The 20,934-nt window shown below is 41.7% G+C and overlaps 2 protein-coding genes across 2 annotated transcripts; one reads left to right on the forward strand and one right to left on the reverse strand.

Moving 5' to 3' along the window:
- On the forward strand, positions 1-8,045 carry slc25a33 (solute carrier family 25 member 33). The gene is made up of 7 exons (XM_018665997.2): positions 1-209; positions 2,147-2,320; positions 3,664-3,741; positions 5,013-5,113; positions 5,435-5,501; positions 6,259-6,539; positions 6,639-8,045. The coding sequence occupies exons 1-7, from the start codon at positions 169-171 to the stop codon at positions 6,836-6,838; spliced, it is 942 nt and encodes a 313-aa protein (XP_018521513.1). The 5' UTR covers positions 1-168; the 3' UTR covers positions 6,839-8,045.
- Positions 8,046-16,108: 8,063 nt separating this feature from the next.
- On the reverse strand, positions 16,109-20,400 carry LOC108876372 (uncharacterized). Its single transcript, XM_051070983.1, has 4 exons — positions 20,380-20,400; positions 17,004-17,108; positions 16,464-16,786; positions 16,109-16,337 (listed from the first exon to the last, which is right to left on the reverse strand). Exons 1-4 carry the CDS (start codon positions 20,398-20,400, stop codon positions 16,109-16,111), a joined length of 678 nt encoding a protein of 225 aa, XP_050926940.1.
- Positions 20,401-20,934: the final 534 nt, after the last annotated feature.

Here is a 20,934-nt window from a genome sequence, read left to right on the forward strand (position 1 = left end):
GTCGCTCCGCCCAGCCCTGACAGCTCCATCCACCGAGCCGGTACAGGGACACGGATTAACGGCAGCGCAGCGGGATCATAACACAGTCGCTCTTTCCTTTCACTTGGTGGCGATTTTAACAGAAGCATAACAAGAGTATGGTGGCTATTTGAGAACAAAAAGACAAAGATGGCACAGAAAGATACGCTGCTACATCTCTTCGCCGGGGGGTAAGTCATGTAAACTACACTGCTTCACACCGGAGAAACGTTAGCCTATAAATAACTCAAAGGTTAATATTACACGAAGAGTTAATTCGACCTTAGGTTACACGGTTCTTGTCCAAGCCTGTGTGAAACTAAACTGAATTTACTCTTTTATCCATAGGTAATGGAGCCGACAGCCAGCATGCTAAAATACATAGGCGAGCTAGCTCGTGCTAGCATAGCATGACGTTAGGATTGTAGCTAATGTTTCTTTCACTCCTCACTAGCGGACAAATTTATCATGTACAGTTATTTGTGTTAACCTTTTAAATGTTAAAGTAACGATGTAGTCATAGTTGTCGTGGACACTGAACCACCTGGCAACATCTTTTAGTTCCGTTGTTAGTTAACTTGCGTTACATCCATACGGAAGTTTGCTAATACCCTTTAGCCACCGTTAGCTAGCAAGATATATCACAGTCAGCTATTTGTATGTTTGAGAATCGTGTTCATACTGCGAATAACAATCTAACATTTTTCAGTAATATACTATGTGAAAACTGAGGCTGTAATATGTAACTCGAGACCGTGGCTTAATGGTTAGCTGAGTCTCCCGTTGCCGTTGTTCCTGGACGTGGCGCAGTCACGGGAGTAGTTAGCATTTAGCCATATGATGTCCTCTGCCGTTATGTAATACCCTAACACACTGCCGACCACCAGCTCTATGTACCGACGCCGACAGCTCATCATCGATTTGTAAACCTCGACTTATGCTATATAGGACTGTGTTATAACGACGAGCTGGATGGCGTCCAGTGGACGTTGAGGTCACATTTAACACTGGCTTGTTAAAAATGTCGCCATTTTACCCTTGAAATGTCACGAAGAGTCCAATTTTAGCCTCGTGTATAAAATATGTCATTTGATCACGTGCTTTTTAAATTGCAGTGTTGGTCGAGTGTTTAATAATGTGTTACTACTTTAACTGGTTCATATCATAGGCAGCAAACATGCAACATTTTTGTGAGGGAGATTTTTGGGTTTATCTCCCAAGTAAACAGTTAATTAGAGAGGCAGCTGAGCTCGTTTGACAGCATTTGGTCTTTTTCTAAAAATATGTGGGACAATGGTCAAAAATACAGTGGAGTTTCGCAGACATGCTTGTCATTTCCAGAGGACCCACACAAGCACCTATTCCCCAAAGGTTTCCTGTCTTTCTGGTCAGTGCTCATGGTCAAAGAAGCTCCACAGTGCCTTATTTCAACACGGTTAAATGTGTGTGTTTGTCAGGTGAAGTTATGCAATATGGAAAACTGAATCCAGTGTTCAGCTTCCTCTCTGTATATCTTCTAACAATCAGATAGTTGTGGATAGATGGCTAATGATTAGTGAATGGACAATTAGGTCAAGTGTTACTTTTGCAAAGATGTTTGACTCTGTCCTTCAGACATGACACAATACAAAGGCTTAGTCTAATCTGTTCCAGACTTCTAAGCTCGTCGCTGACAAGGTTGTAGGCAAAGTTAAGAAAGGATGTACTAGTGAAATGTGCAAAGAATTACATGAATGTTTTTTTTGTGTGTTGATACAGGAAAAGTGCTACCTAAAAACATCTCTTTTCAAGTGTATTTAAAACATCTGAGCCAGAAAACACCTTGCGCCAAATGTGTTGGGTTAGCTCAAAATTTCCACAGCAGAGCAAAACAGTTGTCTGACTGGAATTGTTAATTGCACTCGGCCAGTGGCTCCTAGAAAAAAGTGTCTCCACAGTCCAAGCTCGTTTCAGTAACCTTGCAAATTACAGGACTTCACTCTTCTAAGCAGGTTAATTGTCGTATAAATATCAAATATCAAAACATATATGTTTGACCAGTGGGACATTGCCTGCTTTGTTGTTGAGATTTTAAACCCCCCAATTCCAGAGGCTGATAATCCTAATTTATGTGTAATCATTATTGCAGGTGTAGTGGTACGGTGGGAGCCATTGTGACGTGCCCCCTGGAGGTGTTGAAGACACGGCTACAGTCCTCTGGCCTCACCCTCCGGCCCGTCTTCCAGGTTCAGCTGGGCACCCTGAGCGGGACTGGGGTTATCCGACCAGGGACTGTTACACCTGGGCTGCTGCAAGTCCTACGGTAAGATGTTTGTTTGTGTTGTTGTTAGGCAAACAGTGCTGTAGCGTGCTGTGTGAGCAGTCCCTTAGGGCATTTGTATTTTTCTACTAGCAAAGGGACAAAATGTTCCCTCCTCACAGCTGGTGCACTTTGCTGTTTGTTGAGACTACCATGTAAGGAAGGGCATAATTATCAGCTTCTGTAGTTGTATTGTGATTACTGTTGAATTTTACCCTGCAAAAACCTCAGTGTTTAGGCGTGTCTGTTGTGTTGACGTAACAAATTTGTCCTCTAATCCTGTCCTACATAAAGTTGGATTAAGTGCACAGTATCCTGCTTGTATTTAGTGTCCATAACCAGCTGTTTGGGGGTGACACTTAACATGCTTTCCCTTAAGATGTGCGTCTAACAACAGGTTTTTGTGATGTCCATGAAAGCAGGCCTTTTATGAGTCTTCTTAGGTTGGGGAAGACTAGAGGCTGTCCCAGAGGGCCAAGAGGAACGAGGGGAGGATTTAAGCAGGGTGCTGTGTCAGTGTTATATTACACTCAGGAGGAGAGGACTAAGGCTACAGAATGAACCGGTCAGGACTGGTGTGTGCTGTGGCTGAGGCTGTAAAAGCTACATATGCCTAGAGACAAGTTTTTATCTTTTTGGAACAAATATGTCCTTGTCAGTTCAGGTCTTATGCTAGTTTTTCAGCTGATTATAGCTGGTGTATATTGATTTTTAGAGCTGGTAGAGGGTTGTCTATGCTTTTACAGGCAGATAGTTGTGTAAAATGTGCAAGAAATTCATAACCATGACCTTTAAACCCTTCTTGTAGTCACAGAGACATTGTGATTAAACACTACTTTGACCTGAAAGAGGCCATTTTTGTGTTTTAAACTCATACGTTTTTTAAAAGGTGTTGGATATTGGGGTGAGAGAGGTATGATGCATGAGCAATGCTTGAAAGAGAAGGTGTGCATTACAAAACCAGCACCAACTGCAGTTATAGCCACCCCTTTGCTTGGCCCCCAGACAGACTGGACAGTTGTCTGGAGAATGAAGGTCACTACCTACAAAGAGTTAAAAACTCTGTGTGGATGTGGCTGACGTGACAAGCTAAGCTCAGCAGAGGGGACTGGGTTCAGTGTATAAACTTATGCAAAACCAGCTCAAGTGAACAGGACTGGCACAACACTCTGGATGATCAGTGAGCTATCATAGTCACAGCCTTAACAGAGCCTTGGATAATCCTACTGACCTTTTGCTGTAACAAATGTATGGACAGTTTAATATGTACAGTGATGCAAATGAATAAATGTCTGTCAGTTATTTCATAATGTTTGATGGTTAATGGCTCTTTTCTTTCATTTCAGTTCAATCCTTGAAAAAGAGGGTCCAAGATCACTTTTCCGTGGTCTGGGGCCGAACCTTGTTGGTGTGGCCCCCTCAAGGTACAGTGAAAACAATGTCTCCTCCACACATTGTCCATCTCCACCACCATACTTGCCAACTGCAGTTTTGTTTCATAGAGCCAGAATTATTGATACCTGCTTATTAGAATATAAGGCAACAATACCTCAAGGAAGTGTCCTTTTATTCAAAAACGATAAACAAAGCAGCGGCAGAGAAGGTCAAGGAAGCAATGGTAATTTCTCAGCAGTCTCTTGTTACAGTATGAGGGCACCTCAGAATGCACCATACCATGGCTGCTAACACAAGAAAACAAAAAGAAGGAAGACACTGTGTTTATATATTTTTTAAATGGCTGAAAGCATTAACTGACTGTACAAACAGGAAGCCATTGCTATGGGAACAACTTCCGATCCCCTTCCACAGCCTTACAGTGTTCTGCGAGCTGCCAGCTGCTTAGTTTGTTTAGGGCTGCAGTATCTGTTAACATGAGCAGGCCTCTGTATTTGTTTTTAATTACATTTTTTCTTAACTCGTGACAAGCAAGATAAAGAACAAATAAGGAACTGTCTTCAGTTTCACAGACAGAGTTTTGAGAACTCACCAGGCGTGGTAAAGGTCTAAAGGCGATGAGAATAATGATAATTGATCTAGTTTTAATTTTGTGTGAAACTTTCATAACAAAATTTGAGCCCCGTGAGGCTTCACATTGTGAAGTTTCAGTGTCACCTTTATTCTATTTTTAGTGCCAACAAATGGTTAGAACTTTGCTTCTTGCCCTTTTAAGCTCATGGTTAATAAATCTTGGCGATCAACTTCCATACAACAGTTATATAACTGTAAAATGAATGGTCCTAATGCATGTGCCACAAAATGTTGATCAGACTTTGAGACTGTTAAAATGAAAAAGGTCATGAGTTACCTATACTTTGCCCAAAGTTAATGAGTAGCCACAGAATGAGCCTTTGCTCAGTAATTCCACTGTCCCTCCGTTCCATTGGCCAACTTGGACGGGTTTACATTCACAGCGGCTCTGTGGGCATCTGTGGTGCCCAGTGCTTATTCAGCCCATTCTGGTGCAGTGACAGTTTGTTCCAGAAACCAAGCAGAGAGAGCAGGCACTGGGAAACAGACTGCTCTGGATACACTCTGTCAAAGGCTCACACCAGCCCAAATGGCATCATTTACATAATTGCACAGTTATCATAAAACCACATTCACATATTTAAAATGCATTCATATTAAAGCACTGTGTGTTAATCTTTATGTGCTGCTGTGTAGAGTTCTTACCAGTTTGTTCTCTGTGTTTCAGAGCCATTTACTTTGCTGCATACTCGAAATCTAAAGAAATATTCAATGGGCTGTTCGTCCCCAATAGTGGAGTGGTGCACATGTCCTCTGCTGGTGTCGCAGGTGAGCAGCTCCCCTATGTTACATAAAATGATACTGTGCCAACATGAGCCTTTTAGAAGCCTCTGAAATGAACTTTACAGGCTTCAGAAAAGGTATGTTTATCATGTGCCAAGTATATCTGACTGCAGTATATTTAGCAGGTGTTGATGATGTTGCTCTGTGCTTATGCTCTAAATTACCTCAATGAGTTCAACAAAAATGATTGAATGATGAACAAAAATTATTGTTTTTTTCTTTATTAGAGGTTACTATAGGGCAGATGATCATCTTATTACCCTGCAGTGCAAAACTGAATCGTCTTATTTTGTCCCCTGTCCTCAGCTTTCGTTACAAACTCTCTGATGAACCCCATTTGGATGGTCAAGACCAGAATGCAGCTGGAGAGAAAGTGTGTACCCTCTTTATTTCACCTATCCTGCATGTACTTACATGTTTTAACTCTGGGCAGACTGTAGTGTAAAACAGTCTGACTTATTAAGGGACTTTGTGGGTGGGAGTGTACCTCACATGATGTGACCTTTCAACAGAAACCTTTAACAGAGCCCGCCTTCACGGCACTGTCCTTGGATTATGCAGTCTATGTGACAGGGCGTGTGACCCGGCACCATAAATACACAGTGCTGACGCACTGTCCTGCGCCCAGAAGAAGAGTCTATATTTACATTACCAAGTACAGGGCAGTAGTATCATGAGAGGTCACAGGAATAAGTCTGTTCACCCTGACTTTAAAGAGCACCTGCCCTGCAGCACAGAATGATGATCTTATGAATGAAGAGGTGAAAAGGACACAGTGATTTCAAATAGGATTGAGTTAAGATTAACTAGTTAATCATTCAACCAAATAAGGAAACTAGGATGTTTTATGCTTCCTTTTTTATAGGCTTGAAAGTTGGCTTAGATGAGAATAGGTTCCAATTTTGATATAATTTAAAAGTATATTTGAAAGTAAATTCTACACTTGCAAAAGCACTTGCTTTTCATAAAATTTATATTCGGACTTGAGCTGACTTTGTCTGACTTGTTGGGCTCTGGTACCTTTATTATTTTGGGGTATTTTCATCAGCAGTTAAAACTAATTCTCAGTTGTAGCCCCTCCTTATAATGTGATTTTGGCACTAATAAGCCTGACCTGTTTGATCTTTCAGAGCCAGAGGAGAGAAAAAGATGAATGCACTACAGTGTGCTCGCTATGTTTACAAAACGGAAGGGATCCGGGGCTTCTACCGAGGCTTGACCGCATCCTATGCCGGCATCTCGGAGACCATGATCTGCTTCCTCATTTACGAGACACTGAAGAAAAACCTCGCCCAGAGCCAATTCACATCCCCCAATAGTGAAAAGGAAAAAGGAGCATCAGACTTCCTGAGTTTGATGATGGCAGCTGCTTTTTCAAAGGGCTGTGCATCCTGCATCGCCTACCCACACGGTAAACACGTGTACCCATTGTTTGGCTGTTGCAACAACCAAATGTCAAGTGTATAATTTTACTTCAGTGACTGACCTGTTTTTGTGTTTGTCTCCACAGAGGTCATTAGGACGAGGCTGCGCGAGGAAGGCAGCAAGTACAAGTATTTCTTCCAGACAGGGAGGTTAATAGCGGTGGAGGAAGGCTATGCAGCTTTTTATAGAGGACTCATTCCACAGCTAATTAGACAAATCCCCAACACAGCCATCGTCCTCTCCACTTATGAACTCATTGTCCATCTGTTAGGAGACTCCAAGTGAAAACATGCTTGAAAGTTGGCATTTTCCTGACACGTGATGGATGCCACACGAAAACCCGAAACACACTGGGCAAGAGACTTTTGAAAATGCAGCACATACATATTTTAATGTGGTGCTACAGAGACTTTTATGGTGGAACTGAAGCAGGTTGTACTGTTATCCAAAGAGCTAAACAGATTATTTTATTGAAAGCTTGTTGTTAGGAGTTTGTCAGAATAATTCAAGAATTCATGGTACTTATCAAAACTCCAAATCTGTGAAAAAGGTCATCTTCTTAGAGGACTAGTGTTAAGTTAACTAAGTTATTTTATGTTTTGTTATTTTATGACAGTGTTTGTTTCCTTTTATCAGTGGTAAATGTACCATCACACACGATTGTGCGGGTCGACTTTATTTAGTTAACAAAGGGAAGTTATTCGGATGAAGTGCAAGCAATAGTGCTGTTCCTTGCTGTGTAATGACCACAGACCATTTTGAGATTTCTGTTTCACAAATACAATGCTCTGATTTTGAGGTTGGAATTCCAGAGAAATTTATCATATTTTTCATTAATATATACTGATATACAGGCTTATCTGTATTTTTTCTTTGTGAAAAAGATAGTCACCTTTTACAGTATAATGAGAACTTGGATGCTTATTTGACCAGTGGCTCAATAAACTGCATCAAGAAACATCAGTTGGTTGTTGACCCTAATACGGATAATGACGAAATCTACCTTTGCTGTGTTGTAAGCGCAAGAGAAGAACAGGGTCAGTGTGGCTCAATAACTGATAAATCAGAATATGTGAGTGACTAGTTGGCTGGTTCTCTTCTGAAATCCAAATATTCTGATTGATTAGTTTAATTAGGACTTTATACCTGGTGATGACATCAAGGTTTAGCTAAAATTACATACAGCACAGGAGGAACTGCAGTAAAAGCTTTCTTTAAGGAATTTCTTTTCACTTTTAGAACTGTTCCAAATTTCTCCAGCATAATGCCTACAATGTGTAGTAAAGGCTCTTCTTTGCTCACTGTTTGTTTTATGCTATGACTGAAAGTTACGATGTATTTTCTAATCATTTTCTTCTACACACTGTTATTTGCTGAGGATATGTTACTTTTTTTCCAGTGCTGCCTTCTCAGCTCACCTAGAGTTGCTCAGATCTGGAAACAAGTCTTCCTTTGTCGCCACATATCATGCCTATAAAAAGTATTCACCCCCCTTGGACTTTTTCATGCTTTATTGTTTTACAACAAGTTTGAATTTTATGACCCTGATCAACATAAAAAAAAGATTAATGTCAAAGTGACTTAAGCAATTACAGCTTTGAGTTTCTGTGGATCCTGAACATCCACATCAGCTTTGCACATTAGCTCAGGAACCACAGATGGACGAGTTTCAAGTCCTACCACAGCTTCTGAGGTCTAGACTCTGATTTGGCCACTTTCATTTTCAGTGCCAGTATTATTATTGTGGAACCATTCCTGTAGCTTTGGCATTATGTTTTGAGGCTATAGCTCATGTACTTAAAAATGGAAAATACATTTCCCAAGTCATAGCTCTTTAAGACTGAAGCAGGTTTTCAGGGTTTCCTCTGTATTTCGCTGAATTCTGTATACTCACTGCTTTCACAAGCCCTCCAGGGCATGAACCTAAATGAGCCAATAATATGAGGCACTTATGGTCAAAATACAGGAAGAAGGGGAAAAAAAAACATGCTGTTCCACAGAAAAGGCAAGTCATCTATGACAGAAAAGTAATATCAAATGGAGATTCCTCATATTTACTGAGTAAGTCATTTCATGTGTGAAACCATTTGATCAGACATGAATCAGCAAAAAAAGTCTTCTTCCTGATGTGGTTTTGGTTGACTCATCCACATCCCTAACTGGAAAGAACAAGCTCATGACCAAAGGGTTTCAAGTGGAAGGACTGCAGCAGGAGTTGTCACGAGGAGTGAGGTTAAATTGTGACATAGTTACCATTCATAAAGCCATTACTTACAACCTCTAAACCTTTTCGCAAAGGATGATTTATAATAAAGAACTCTAAACATTTTTCATGTGGTAGAAAACTAATTGGCTTCAGATTTGCTGTGTGGTAATTTGATGAAACATTAAACGGGCAAAAAAGAAACAATTCAAGGCAGACTGAGGTTTGAGTAAAACAAAATGTTTTAATATTACATGACAGAAACTAAGGCTGACTTACAAACTAGGCAAAGCAAACAACTGCAAGGTCTATATAGTCTGAATAATTACAAATTTGTCTGAAATTGAAATACAGCATCATTTCTGACAGCTCCTTTATCTTGTAGCTTTATCTTGTACAGGTGTCAAAATCGAGTTTTCAACTGTGTGAGGTCATTTGTTGTGTGTTGTCTTTTATAAAATTGCTTTCATTTTTTTCAGTTTTTCAACAATTATTTTCATTATCAATACACCTAACACCTAATTACACATTATTTTCTTTAATAATCAATTAATTGTTCAGAGTATAAAATGACATATTGTGAAAAATATAGTCCAAGTTAACATATTCAAATAGCTTTTTTTTCTTACTAACAGTCAAAAACCTAAACACATTGAGTTTACAGTCATATTCACATTTGTGAGGCTGAAATCTGTGAAATGTTGGGTATTGTGCTTTATAAGATGATTTAGATAATTGACCCTTTCACACACAGTCGTCACTACAGTGGACAGCAATTAAAAAGCTGTTTTCTTGCATGGGTTTTGATGGTAGAACCGCACATCAGCCACAACAATGGACGCTAGAGTGTTGTTCCATACAGTGCCACCCATTGGCCAGTTGATGTAAGTTTTAACACAGATTTCTCAAAGCCAAGATGACCGACGGATGGCCAGAAATGCTGAGCAGCTTGAGAATATCTTGCCAATCCTTCTGTAGAAGGAGACCCTCCACAGGTAAAAAAAAAAAAAAAAAAAAAAAAAATTCATTTTATATTAGGAGGAAATTACAATTAATCATCCGTCCACTAGATTGGACATCATGCATCGCTGGCTATATTTCAGCTAAATTTCATGCTATTACTGTGATAAGATAAGATAATCCTTCATTAGTCCCACAGCACGGGAAATTTCCATTGTTCCAGCAGCAGCAGGGATTGTAAAAAATAGAGAAAGGCATAAATAGAGTAAAATACCAAACAAGATATATTAACAAGATAATATTATAAAAATATAAACAAGTATACACAGGACAATGAAATAAAAACATAAACAAAAGAACAATATACACACGACTATATACATAGAAACAGATTGAACTGTATACAGTTATTGCACAATTTGAAATAATATTGCACAGAATGAGTGACTGATATGAGTGGCTGTTTCGTCAGTGGAGTAAAGTGCAGACTTAGTTGTCCTTGAGAATACTTCATCTGCAGTATTTGTTTTGGCTGTGACTCAACTGATCACGGTTACTCCATCTGTCACAATAACAGAGAAACATCTCTCTCCTCTGTCTCCAACAGAGTAGCCAGTGTATGTGGACTGGCCTACCGGCACTCTGTCCTTCTACGCGTCAGAGTTTTCTCTGAAACACTGATCCACCTCTACACCTTCAACGCCACATTCACTCTACCTCTTTATCCTGGGTTTGGGTTTAGGTTCTGGTACAAGTCTGGTTCCTCAGTGTCACTGTGTTTATTGTAGTAGAAAGGAGCAACCTCCTGTTAGAGAAACATTCTCATTGCTGAACAGATGGTTCAGTTTGTACGTGACATTTATATCACTTTTTTTTTTTTTTTTTTACCATATTTTGTCTTTTGACAATAAAAGAATCACTGTGAATGCAGACATTTTTCTTTCTCAGTTAAAATCAAACAGCTGTAACCTTTTGTTTTAGTCTGAGAATTTAATTATATATAACTTTAACTTTCACATGGGTGCACAAGGCAATATGAAAGCTGAACATATAATACGTTATTTTCACCACCTATAATTTAGAAACCTTGTTATTAGTTGTCATGTATGACTATAAACATTTATAAAGAGCTTTATAAAGCCTTATAAATGTGCTTGCAATGCATTATAGACATGACCTTTACAGAAAGTATTACAAATATATATTTTTTATTTTTATTTTTATTTATTGCTCAACTCTATGTGCCACAGCAGGTGAAGTATTTTTGGCATGATCTATTACATCAATACATAATATATCAATACATCAGTAATAAGTCAGTGAACTTATCGTCTTTTGTGAAAAAAATGTTTCTCATGGTGTTAAATCAGTTTCATTTCACAGTGTGTGTTAATTGATCAAAAACACACTTTGTACAGTCTGCGTCATGTTTATTTTAACAGCTAATGTAATACACACGTCTACACATTAGCTTTTAACAAATCAGGATTAAATCAGACCTTTGGTTAGTTCATCACAGTATCACAACTGTATTCTTATAGTGACAAAACAGCAAATCTTCAGCTGGATGATTTTTATAGCATTTGCTGAGAACAGACTAATGCAGGCAAGTACTTCAAGGAGTTCTCTTTCCATTTTCCTTCTTGCAGGAGAAAGGTCAAAGGACACAGACTTGTTGGGACGGGCTTAAACCTTGGTTTTGAGTGAAAGAGGCCATGTGAAGGGGCACTCTCAGTTGAGGAAAGGAGCAGACGTTAGTGGCAAACTTGGAGGAGGAGGAGGAGGAAGATGAAGAGGACATAACTGTGTAGATAACCTGGAAGAGGGAGGGATAAAATCTGCATTAATTTGGACTGACATACAATGTCATTAAGTTTGTTAAAATACATTAAAAGTGACAAAAGTGTGACTTACTTCTGCTTCTTCATAGTGTCCAGGAGCTTCACAAGAGACATGTCATGCAGGTCACACAGGCCACAGGTTACTGGTGGAGGCTGCAGGCAACAGCTGAAGGAGCAGGCGCTTACTGGGCTTGTAGGTTTCTGGCAGAGGTTGTAGGTGGTGGGTCTGGCCACAGCTGTCTTCCAGAATCTGCAGGTGGAGGAAGCTGGAGTTTCCTGGCAGAGGTTGGAAGTGGGGTAGAGGCAATGGAAATGGCCACATCCATAAGACCATGACACAGCTCTGCTGATAACATCCTGAGAGATGGAGGGAAATAATCATTAATTTGGCATGACGAAACAGAAACAAGTAAAGGACTGGAAATGTGTTATTATTCCACTTACATGTGTAGTTGAAGAATGGAGATGAATCCAACTGTCCGAGGCAGGTGGAGGATCGGACTGAAGCTGTCTGCAGGAATCTTCAGGTGGAGGTGAAACTGCAGGTTTCTGGTAGACAGCCTCAGCCCAACCCTCTGGGTGGAGGATTCCAGGTTCCAGCTGTCTCTACACATCAGGATGTAGGCAGGGGATTTGGTCTTAGCTGTCTGCTAGAAGCTGAGGGTGGAGGAGGCTGCAGGATGCTGGCAGAGGCTGGAGGTGGAGGAATTAAATTGCAGCTATCTGCAAGACTGTATAGGTGGAGGATCCAAAGGAATATTTTGGCAGTGGATGTAGGTAAAGGGTTTGGCCTTAGCTGTCTACAACAACTGGCAGGTGGTTGTAGCTGCAGGTTGTTGGAAGAAGCTGGAGGTGGAGGCATGGGCCAAAGCTGTCTGCCAGAATCTGATGGTGAAGGTGGCATCACAAGACTTTTGCAGAGGCTGTAGGTGGTGGTTGTGTAATCAGGTTGAAGCGATCTGCATGAATCAAAAGGTGGAGGTTGCAGTGGATGTTGTTTGCAGAGCCTGTAGGTGGAGATCCAGGCCATAGCTATCTGCCAGAATCTGCAGGTGGAGGAAGCTGTGGATTCCCAGTAGAGGCTGGAGGTGGGGGCTTAGAATATACTTGTATAGTCAGAATCATCAGGTGGAGGCTGTGTTGCAGGTTTCTGTCAGAGGCTGTAGGTGGAGGAATCAGCTTACTGCAAGCAATCTACAAGTGGAGGCCACAGCGGATGTTGCTGACAGAGCATGTAGGTGGAGGATGGAACATAGCATTTCAGGTTGCTTGCAGATGTTGTTGATGTGGGTGGTGGAGGCTGATTTACGAGTTTGTTGGCAGCGGCTGCATTTACTGATGTGCCATCTTTCAGAATCTGCAGGTGTAGACAGCTGTAGCCCAAGCTTCCACCTTCAGCCTCTTCCAGCAACCTGCAGCCACCTCCACCTGCCAGTTGTTGAAGACAACTAAGGCCAAACCCTCCACCTACATGCTCTTGTCAGCAACCTCCACCCACACAGTCCTGCAAATTGCTGCAACCTAATTCCACCTCCAGCTCCTCCTGCAGCTTTCTTCTCTGGCAGATTCTTGCTAAAACCTCCACCTACAGCCTCAGCCTCCACCTGCAGAGTCTGTAACACAGCGACAGACACATCTTCACCAAAATCCTCACTGAGCTGACGGCAGTGGCTGGAAGTGAGGTGGAGACACTGGAAACGGCCACATCCACAAGACCATGACACAGCTCTGCTGATAACATCCTGGAAGAGGGAGGGAAATAAACATGAATCTGGATTGACAATTTTTAAAGTACATACAAAGTTATTAAGTTTTTTAAGTTACGTTAAAAGTGAGATATGTGTGACTTACCTCTGCTTCTTCATAGTGTTCTAGGGAACCATCAGGTGGAGGAGGCTTCAGGTTGCTGGAAGAGGCTGGAGGTGGAAGCTTGGGCTACAGCTGTCTGCCAGAATCTGATGGTGGAGGTGGCATTACAAAGTTTTTGCAGAGGCTGTAGGTGGTGGTGGTGGAGTCAGGTTTCAGCCATCTGCAAAAATCTGCAGGTGGAGGGAGGAAGCTGGAGATTCCTGGCACAGGGTGGAGGCTATGGAAATGTTCACATCCACAAGGTCATGACACAGCTCTGCTGATAACATCCTGGAAAAGGGAGAGAAAAATAAACATGAATTTGGATTGACAATTTCTAAAGTACATACAACATTATTTAGTTTGTTAAGATACATTAAAAGAGACAAAAGTGTGACTCACCTCTGATTGGTCATAGTGTTGTAGGAGGTGCACAGGCGACATGTCATGTTGGTTTGACAGCTTGGACTTGATTGGCACCTGAAACAGAGACAGTTTGATGATGTTTCTGGGATCATCTTGATCAACCAAATGACATTTGACTGAGCTGATACAAAACAGAATCAAACCAAGGACTGGGAATGTTTCATTGTTCCACTTACATGCAGTTTGTAGCAGTTGGGTTAGTCAGGTTGCTGCAAGCATCTGCAGATGGAGACACCAGTGGATGTTGCTGGCAAAATGTAGGTGGAGGGTTTGACTGTGGCCGTCTGCTTGAATCTGCAGGTGGAGGAAGCTGCAGGATGCCAGCCGAGGTTGGAGGTGGAGGTTGGCAAAGTTGGTCATAATCGGTTGTAGACGGAGCATGGTCTCAGCTGTCTGCAGGTGGAGGTTGGAGTAGCAGGTGGCTGTTGTAGTGAGTAAGCAGAGTTTAAGTCTGACGGTGGCTGGTCAGTGACAGGTGAAGCGGTGGCAGTTCAGATAATTTCCAGACATTTTGGGTGGAGATACATCTGAAGCTACAGGTGGAGGCTGAAGCTTTGGGTGGAGGATGGTATTTCAGTTGGTTTGCAGAGGCTGGAGGTGGAGTTTGGCAACAGTGGTTGTTGTTAGTTGCTGGTGGAGAGTCTGTTGTCAGCTGTCTGCTGTCTGCAGGTGGAGGCTTGAGCAGCAGATGGCTGTTGTAGTGAGGAGGCAGAGTCCGATGGTGGCTGGTCGGTGGAGGGTGGAGCCAAGCAGTTTGGTTAGCTCCCAAAGGTAGATAGCGATACATCTGAAGCTACAGGTGGAGGCTGAAGCTGAGGTGGAGGATGGAATATAGTGCTTCAGCTGGCTTGCAGAGGTTGGAGGTGAGGTGGAGATACTGGAAATGGCCACATCCATAAGACCATGACACAGCTCTGCTGATAACATCCTGAGAGATGGAGGGAAATAATCATTAATTTGGCATGACGAAACAGAAACAAGTAAAGGACTGGAAATGTGTTATTATTCCACTTACATGTGTAGTTGAAGAATGGAGATGAATCCAACTGTCCGAGGCAGGTGGAGGATCGGACTGAAGCTGTCTGCAGGAATCTTCAGGTGGAGGTGAAACTGCAGGTTTCTGGTAGACAGCCTCAGCCCAACCCTCTGGGTGGAGGATTCCAGGTTCCAGCTGTCTCTACACATCAGGCAGAGGATTAGCTACCAGACGTTTTAGATGGAGATATGTCTGTAGCTACTGGCGGAGGCTTATGCCATGGGTGGAGGATGGAGTATGGCATTTCAGTTGTCTTGCAAAGGCTGGAGGTGGAGTTTGGCAACGGTGGTTGTTGTTAGTTGCTGGTGGAGAGTCTGTTGTCGGGTGTCTGCTGTCTGCAGGTGGAGGCTAGAGCAGCAGATGGCTGTTGTAGTGAGGAGGCAGAGTCCGACGGTGGTTGGTCGGTGGAGGGTGGAGCGAAGCAGTTTGGTTAGCTTCCAGACATTTTAGATGGAGATGTGTCTGTAGCTACCAGTGGAGGTTGATGCCGTGGGTGGAGGATGGCATATCAGTTGGTTTGCAGAGGCTGGAGGTGGAGTTTGGCAAAGGTGGTTGTTGAGTCAGTTCTCTGCTGTCTGCAGGTGGAGGCTAGAGCAGCAGATGCCTGTTGTAGTGAGGAGGCAGAGTCCAACGGTGGTTGGTCGGTAGAGGGTGGAGCGAGGCAGTTTGGTTAGCTTCCAGACATTTTAGATGGAGATACGTCTGTAGCTATCGGTGGAGGTTGATGCCATGGGTGGAGGATGGCATTTCAGTTGGTTTGCAGAGGCTGGAGGTGGAGTTTGGCAACAGTGGTTGTTGTTGGTTGCTGGTGGAGAGTCTGTTGTCAGCTGTCTGCTGTCTGCAGGTGGAGGCTAGAGCAGCAGATGGCTGTTGTAGTGAGGAAGCAGAGTCCGACGGTGGTTGGTCGGTAGAGGGTGGAGCGAGGCAGTTTGGTTAGCTTCCAGACGTGTTGGATGGAGATACGTCTGTAGCTACAGGTGGAGGCTGAAGCTGTAGGTGGAGGATGGAACATGGTGCTTCAGCTGGCTTGCAGAGGGTTTTTGGTAGATGATGGTGGGTGGTGTTTAGTTGAGGAGGTTGAGGCATGTTGAGGCTGCACTTTTTCATTTGTTATTTAAAGCTATTAGTTCTTAACACTTAACTATTAACTATCAACTATTAACTATATACATGAACTATTTACAGTTGACTGTGCCAATATGTCATTGTTCACAGTCTTTGAACTACTTTGAGAGAGAGTTTCAGTTCTTAGCTCTCTTTGTTGGTGCCCATCCAGGTTCTGGTTCTCCAGAAATGTCAACATCATAATGGGGAGGATAGACTCCAGCCCCATATGACACGTCCACATGCGCCTGTCTGTCTTCGTTGGCCGATGTTGAAATCAGAGGATGATTCAGTCTCTCCCAGAGTTTCTGCTTGATACGACGTCCGAGCTCTAGACTGTACGGACGAGGTCGGCCACTCTTGTACCTGTGAGGGGTGGAAGAAACAGAAATTGAATAATAATGATAGTGAACAACTGAGATTTTTGAATAATTTGATGAATGTGAAAATGATCTGACTGAAAAAGTGAGAATTTTTTAAACACAAAAATACCTGAGCATATCATCAACCACTTCATGATAGAGCTTCTGATAATCTTCTACAGAGTGGTTGTGTATCCTCACAGGACTGCTAGGGTGTACAGCAGTGGAGGTGGGCTGGGTATCAGCAGTGGAGGGCTGAGGCCTGGGCGGCAGAGTGGAGACCTGCGGCAGGTTGGCAGGTGAGATAGGAGACCGAGGCCTCTGGACAGGGTCCAACTCCCCTGGGGCTTCAGCAGGAGGTGCGGAAGGATGGTGTTCAGAGCTCCGCTTCCTCTTCCGGGGAGGTCTAGAGGTGGTGACAGAGCGCTGGGGCAGTGGGGTGGAATTCTGCCCCTGGGGAAAGTCAGCAGCACATGAGAGGATGTCAGGCTCTGGAAAACTTGATACTTATTAACAGCATTTTTTTTACAATCTCACAGGAGAAAGAGCTACATCAGATGAAATACACTACTACACTACAAATTAACTTATTTTTTTCTCTTCGTAGAAATGTCCAACAGTGAATGAGTGAAAATTTGTTTTTTTCTTTCTTTCAATTCAGATGTCTAACCTCAGAGTCCCTGCAGCACGGGCAGTTGCGGCTGGGTCTGTGGCGCACAGAGGTTCTCCTGCTCTTGACGTAGTTGTGGTCTTGAAGGTGGATGGGTACATTACACTGCAACAATACACACACTTTACAGTGAGGCTTTGAAAGTCCAGTTAAAGTTAAAGCAAGTCATATATTAAAATGTAAAGCTACAGGAATGTTATAATTAAGCAGCTGAGTGGCTGTTATCAGTGTTTTATTATTACATGTTGAATTATTATTTATCAGCATTGATGCATAAATATGTAAGAAGAATTCTTCTGTAAGTTGGTAAAGGTTCAGCTCATTTTAAATACCTTACATAACAATGGGTTCAGTTTTTAAAAAGCAATCATACTTTATATGTTTAATATGGTTAATTTTTTGGCCAGAAAACATATATAACATTAATATAACATTAAAGTAATGAGTAACTTTGTACAATATTTCCTTCTGACATGCGGCAGAGTACAAGTTTGAAGTAGCAGAAAATAGAAACAGTAAAGAACCTCATGATTGTAATTATATACAGCATTTGAAGAAAAGAACTCTTTAACTTTCCAGCACTTTTTCTTTTTCACTTCATTGTTCCCTAACATTTCCCAATAAACATGGTTGAATTAAACTGCTTGTGACCAAGACCAAAAATCTAGCGTTGGGCCCACATTAATCCCATACCTCACACTGTCTGTGCAGTTAAACATTAAAGTCATTAATTTCAGAATATGCAACATGAAAGTACAAAATTGAAACAATAAAAGTCTTAAAAATAGACTGTGACACAGGGGCCCTCTTAAAGACAGGTTTGGTAATACACGGGGGGCACTTTAAGGCCCCTGTCCTGTCAGTTGTTGATGTGCTTAAAAGCTGTATACTTCCAAATGAATTTTGAGTTGAATCATAACAAATGTTTATAATGTCTGAAAATGTAATATCACATAGCTGCTGGGAATTATACATGTATAATAACAATGGCTCCACTCAAATTCACATTATTGTTATTTATCCCAGCTGTGAGCTGGATGATACAAATGAGTGATATTGCTTATATTGGATATTTTAACATGAGATTAATGGAGGGCATACAGTCCAATACTTACAATGTGCATCATTGCAGTAAACTAATGACCGCCTGCACTTTGTTTAACAGGCACAGGCACATGAGTCTAAACAAATACTTCTGTTCTCTACAGTTTATGAATCTGGCTATACTTCAATATATTTTATATAGCATGTGACCCCCAGGGTGGGGGCAGAGTTCATGGTCAACTATGAGAGTTCTCAAAGTCTCAACTGTAAAATACATAAAAAATCTCTATAGACTTTCAAAGTGTTCAAATCTCACATTTTCCATGATGGAAGTTTTTCCAGTTAGTGATGTCGGTCTCAGAGAGTCTTTTCCGAATGTAGGAAATCCTTGGTTGAAGCGATTTTGAAGATGCTTTTGAAAAAATTGTGGAGTGACACTCGAACAAACTTTTTCTTGAGCGCTGTTGGTTTTGTTTGTTTTTGAATGGCAGATTGTACATATATATGATGCGCTTGGAGACAGACATGGCAACCATGGAATCCATGACGTCCATTTTGTTCACCTGTGTTTTTACAGTCACATCTCATCTCTGTGTTCTAAAGTTCCAAGTTCCAATCAACCTGTAAAAGACCTGAGATCAGGTCCATATCTAACTCTGATAAAATGTGCGGCTCTGACTGCGTCCTCAGTCACACCTGACTGCTGCAACTTTGGCCTCAGTCTTTATGTGAACGGCATCTTGTGGAGTCAACTTCAACTGTGCAGACGTTTTCAACATTTTGACATAAAATCAAAGTTACAGACTCATTTATTTCACACTGCTCAAAGGATCTTTTCAATATTTATTCCAACTATATGCCAAGTTTACCAAGCAGCAGCAGGATCATTGATATGGACATTTTTATTTACAGTAAAAGTCCAAATTAAAATGATGCAACTTCATAAATAATATAAAAAATGTCTGTCCTGTTAAGTTCATTTTTTTAAAGATGAATGCAGCGTTTCAAAATATTTGGCATTGTTGTGCGCATCGAAACCACCATCCATAAATATTTCTCTATTTTCTCTTAAACTGATATGTTAACGCTACATCTATACTATAATAAATATGTAGAGCAATCAACCTAGAGAAGGAGGCTTGTAAACATTATTTCACTGAATTCCAACAAATTATAATTTGACATAAATTAGAAACAGTTCGGCCTAAAACTCCTTGGTTGATTTACTGCAGGTGTATGAGATCAGGTGCATGTGTGTAAAGTCATGTGTCAAGTTAAAGTTACAATCATTATTTATTTATCTGATATATTTATCTCTTTACCTATTATTTAATTTATTCATTTCTGTCTTTATTACCTTAGGAATTCTCCTTTCTCTCTCCTCCTTTCCTCTGCAATGGACAGGTCAAAGGTCAGGGGCTTAAGCCTTGGTTTTGAGTGAAAGAGCCCCTGTGAAGGGGATCTCTTAGTCTGAGCATTTGTGATGAACTTGGAGGATGATGAGGAGGAATAAGATGAATAGGAAACAGATGAGGAGTCACTGCTGCTGTTTAAGGTAAAGACGCTGGAAGTGGCCACATCCACAAGACCGTGACATAGTTCTGTAGATAACTTCCTGGAGGACAGAGGGATAAAATAAGCATTAATATACTTATACTTGATTCTTCATAGTGTTCTAAGAGCTTGTCAGGGGACATGTCATGGCTGCAGTGGCTGAAGGAGCAGGTGGTTTCTGTCAGCTGCAGGGAAAAGACGCTGGACCTGTGGAAGGCTGAAAAAATATTATCACATCAGATCTACAATAAATAATTAGCACACAATTCACATTTTAAAGAAATAAAATGAACGTTGAAACTAGAATTGTATACCTTGTGTTTGCAGTTAATAAGTGTGTCAATTCATGAGTTTTAACCAAAAATTTGTAAATTTCCCCATAGTGGGACTAATAAGGGATTATCTTATCTTAAAATATGTTTGGAGGGGTCCTAGTGGCCTTGACCTTTGACCTTTTACCACCAAGAAATTCTCTCATGGACTTATTGAGATATCATGTTCAGGAGGACGTACATATATGGGATAACATTATGGCTCAGGCCGCAGCTATCACTGGAACTAGGCATAAAAATTGCGTAACGGACTGGGTGACATGTTGTTGTTGATACTTTAGTGTTACTGTACTAAGATGGTGTTATGTTCAATTAAGAGGAAAATGACTGTTACTGCAGTTACTGAGTTTTCCAGGGGTCAGTGAATGTATGATTGTGCCTAGAGGCTGTGAAACCTGTCAGTCAGCGCAGCCACCTATGACAGTGACTGGTGTGAGGTAACGTACCTGTGATTGGCAGAGAGTCATGGAGGACTGTTGTTATCGTTCCTGCTAGTTTTAGCGAGCGGCAGTTGTGTAGGGTGTAAGCCCAACAAGTAGACTGTAAAACCACGCAGTGTTTTGTTGTTTTGGCGTTGGCTATGGCCCACATTAGCCTGTGTTCAGCTTTCAAATAAAAGTGCCAGCGGACCCAGCTAACGCCTCGTAGCTTCATAACTGACGGACGACACCTTTGGTGTCAGAAGTGACGAACAGACTTCGCCTAGTTGCTCTCTACAACACTCGGTAACATCCAACAACGGCTAGCCGCTGCTGGACTGTGAGAAAATGTCGATGAGGTATGTCTCCAAAATTAAGCGGGAGGAGGATAGCTACAGCCGCAGTTTGGAGGGCGGCAGAACATCGGGAGCGGTTGAAAGAAATGGCGGTTAAAATGGCTACGGAAGCCGACTAGAGCTCGCTGGCGATCAACGTGCAGCAACTGCCGGAGTCAATGGAAACATGTTGAGGAGCCCCCTTACCCACGATGAAAACCCCCAGGTACTACGAAAGAGCCGCCCC

This window comes from Lates calcarifer, linkage group LG6 (assembly GCF_001640805.2).
Source record: "Lates calcarifer isolate ASB-BC8 linkage group LG6, TLL_Latcal_v3, whole genome shotgun sequence".
In the NCBI taxonomy this organism is placed as follows: Eukaryota; Metazoa; Chordata; class Actinopteri; family Centropomidae; genus Lates; species Lates calcarifer.

Bases quoted from the DNA above. Each gene is read 5' to 3' on its own strand.
- LOC108876372 (XM_051070983.1), bottom strand. From the start codon at position 20,400: ATGACTCTCTGCCAATCACAG. The intron at 16,787-17,003 runs GTTAGACATCTG...GACTTTCCCCAG, and splicing joins CGTGCTGCAGGGACTCTGAG to GGGCAGAATTCCACCCCACT. The intron at 16,338-16,463 runs GTATTTTTGTGT...CACCCCTCACAG, and splicing joins GTGGTTGATGATATGCTCAG to GTACAAGAGTGGCCGACCTC.
- slc25a33 (XM_018665997.2), top strand. From the start codon at position 169: ATGGCACAGAAAGATACGCTGCTACATCTCTTCGCCGGGGG. The intron at 3,742-5,012 runs GTACAGTGAAAA...TCTGTGTTTCAG, and splicing joins GTTGGTGTGGCCCCCTCAAG to AGCCATTTACTTTGCTGCAT. The intron at 6,540-6,638 runs GTAAACACGTGT...TTGTCTCCACAG, and splicing joins CTGCATCGCCTACCCACACG to AGGTCATTAGGACGAGGCTG.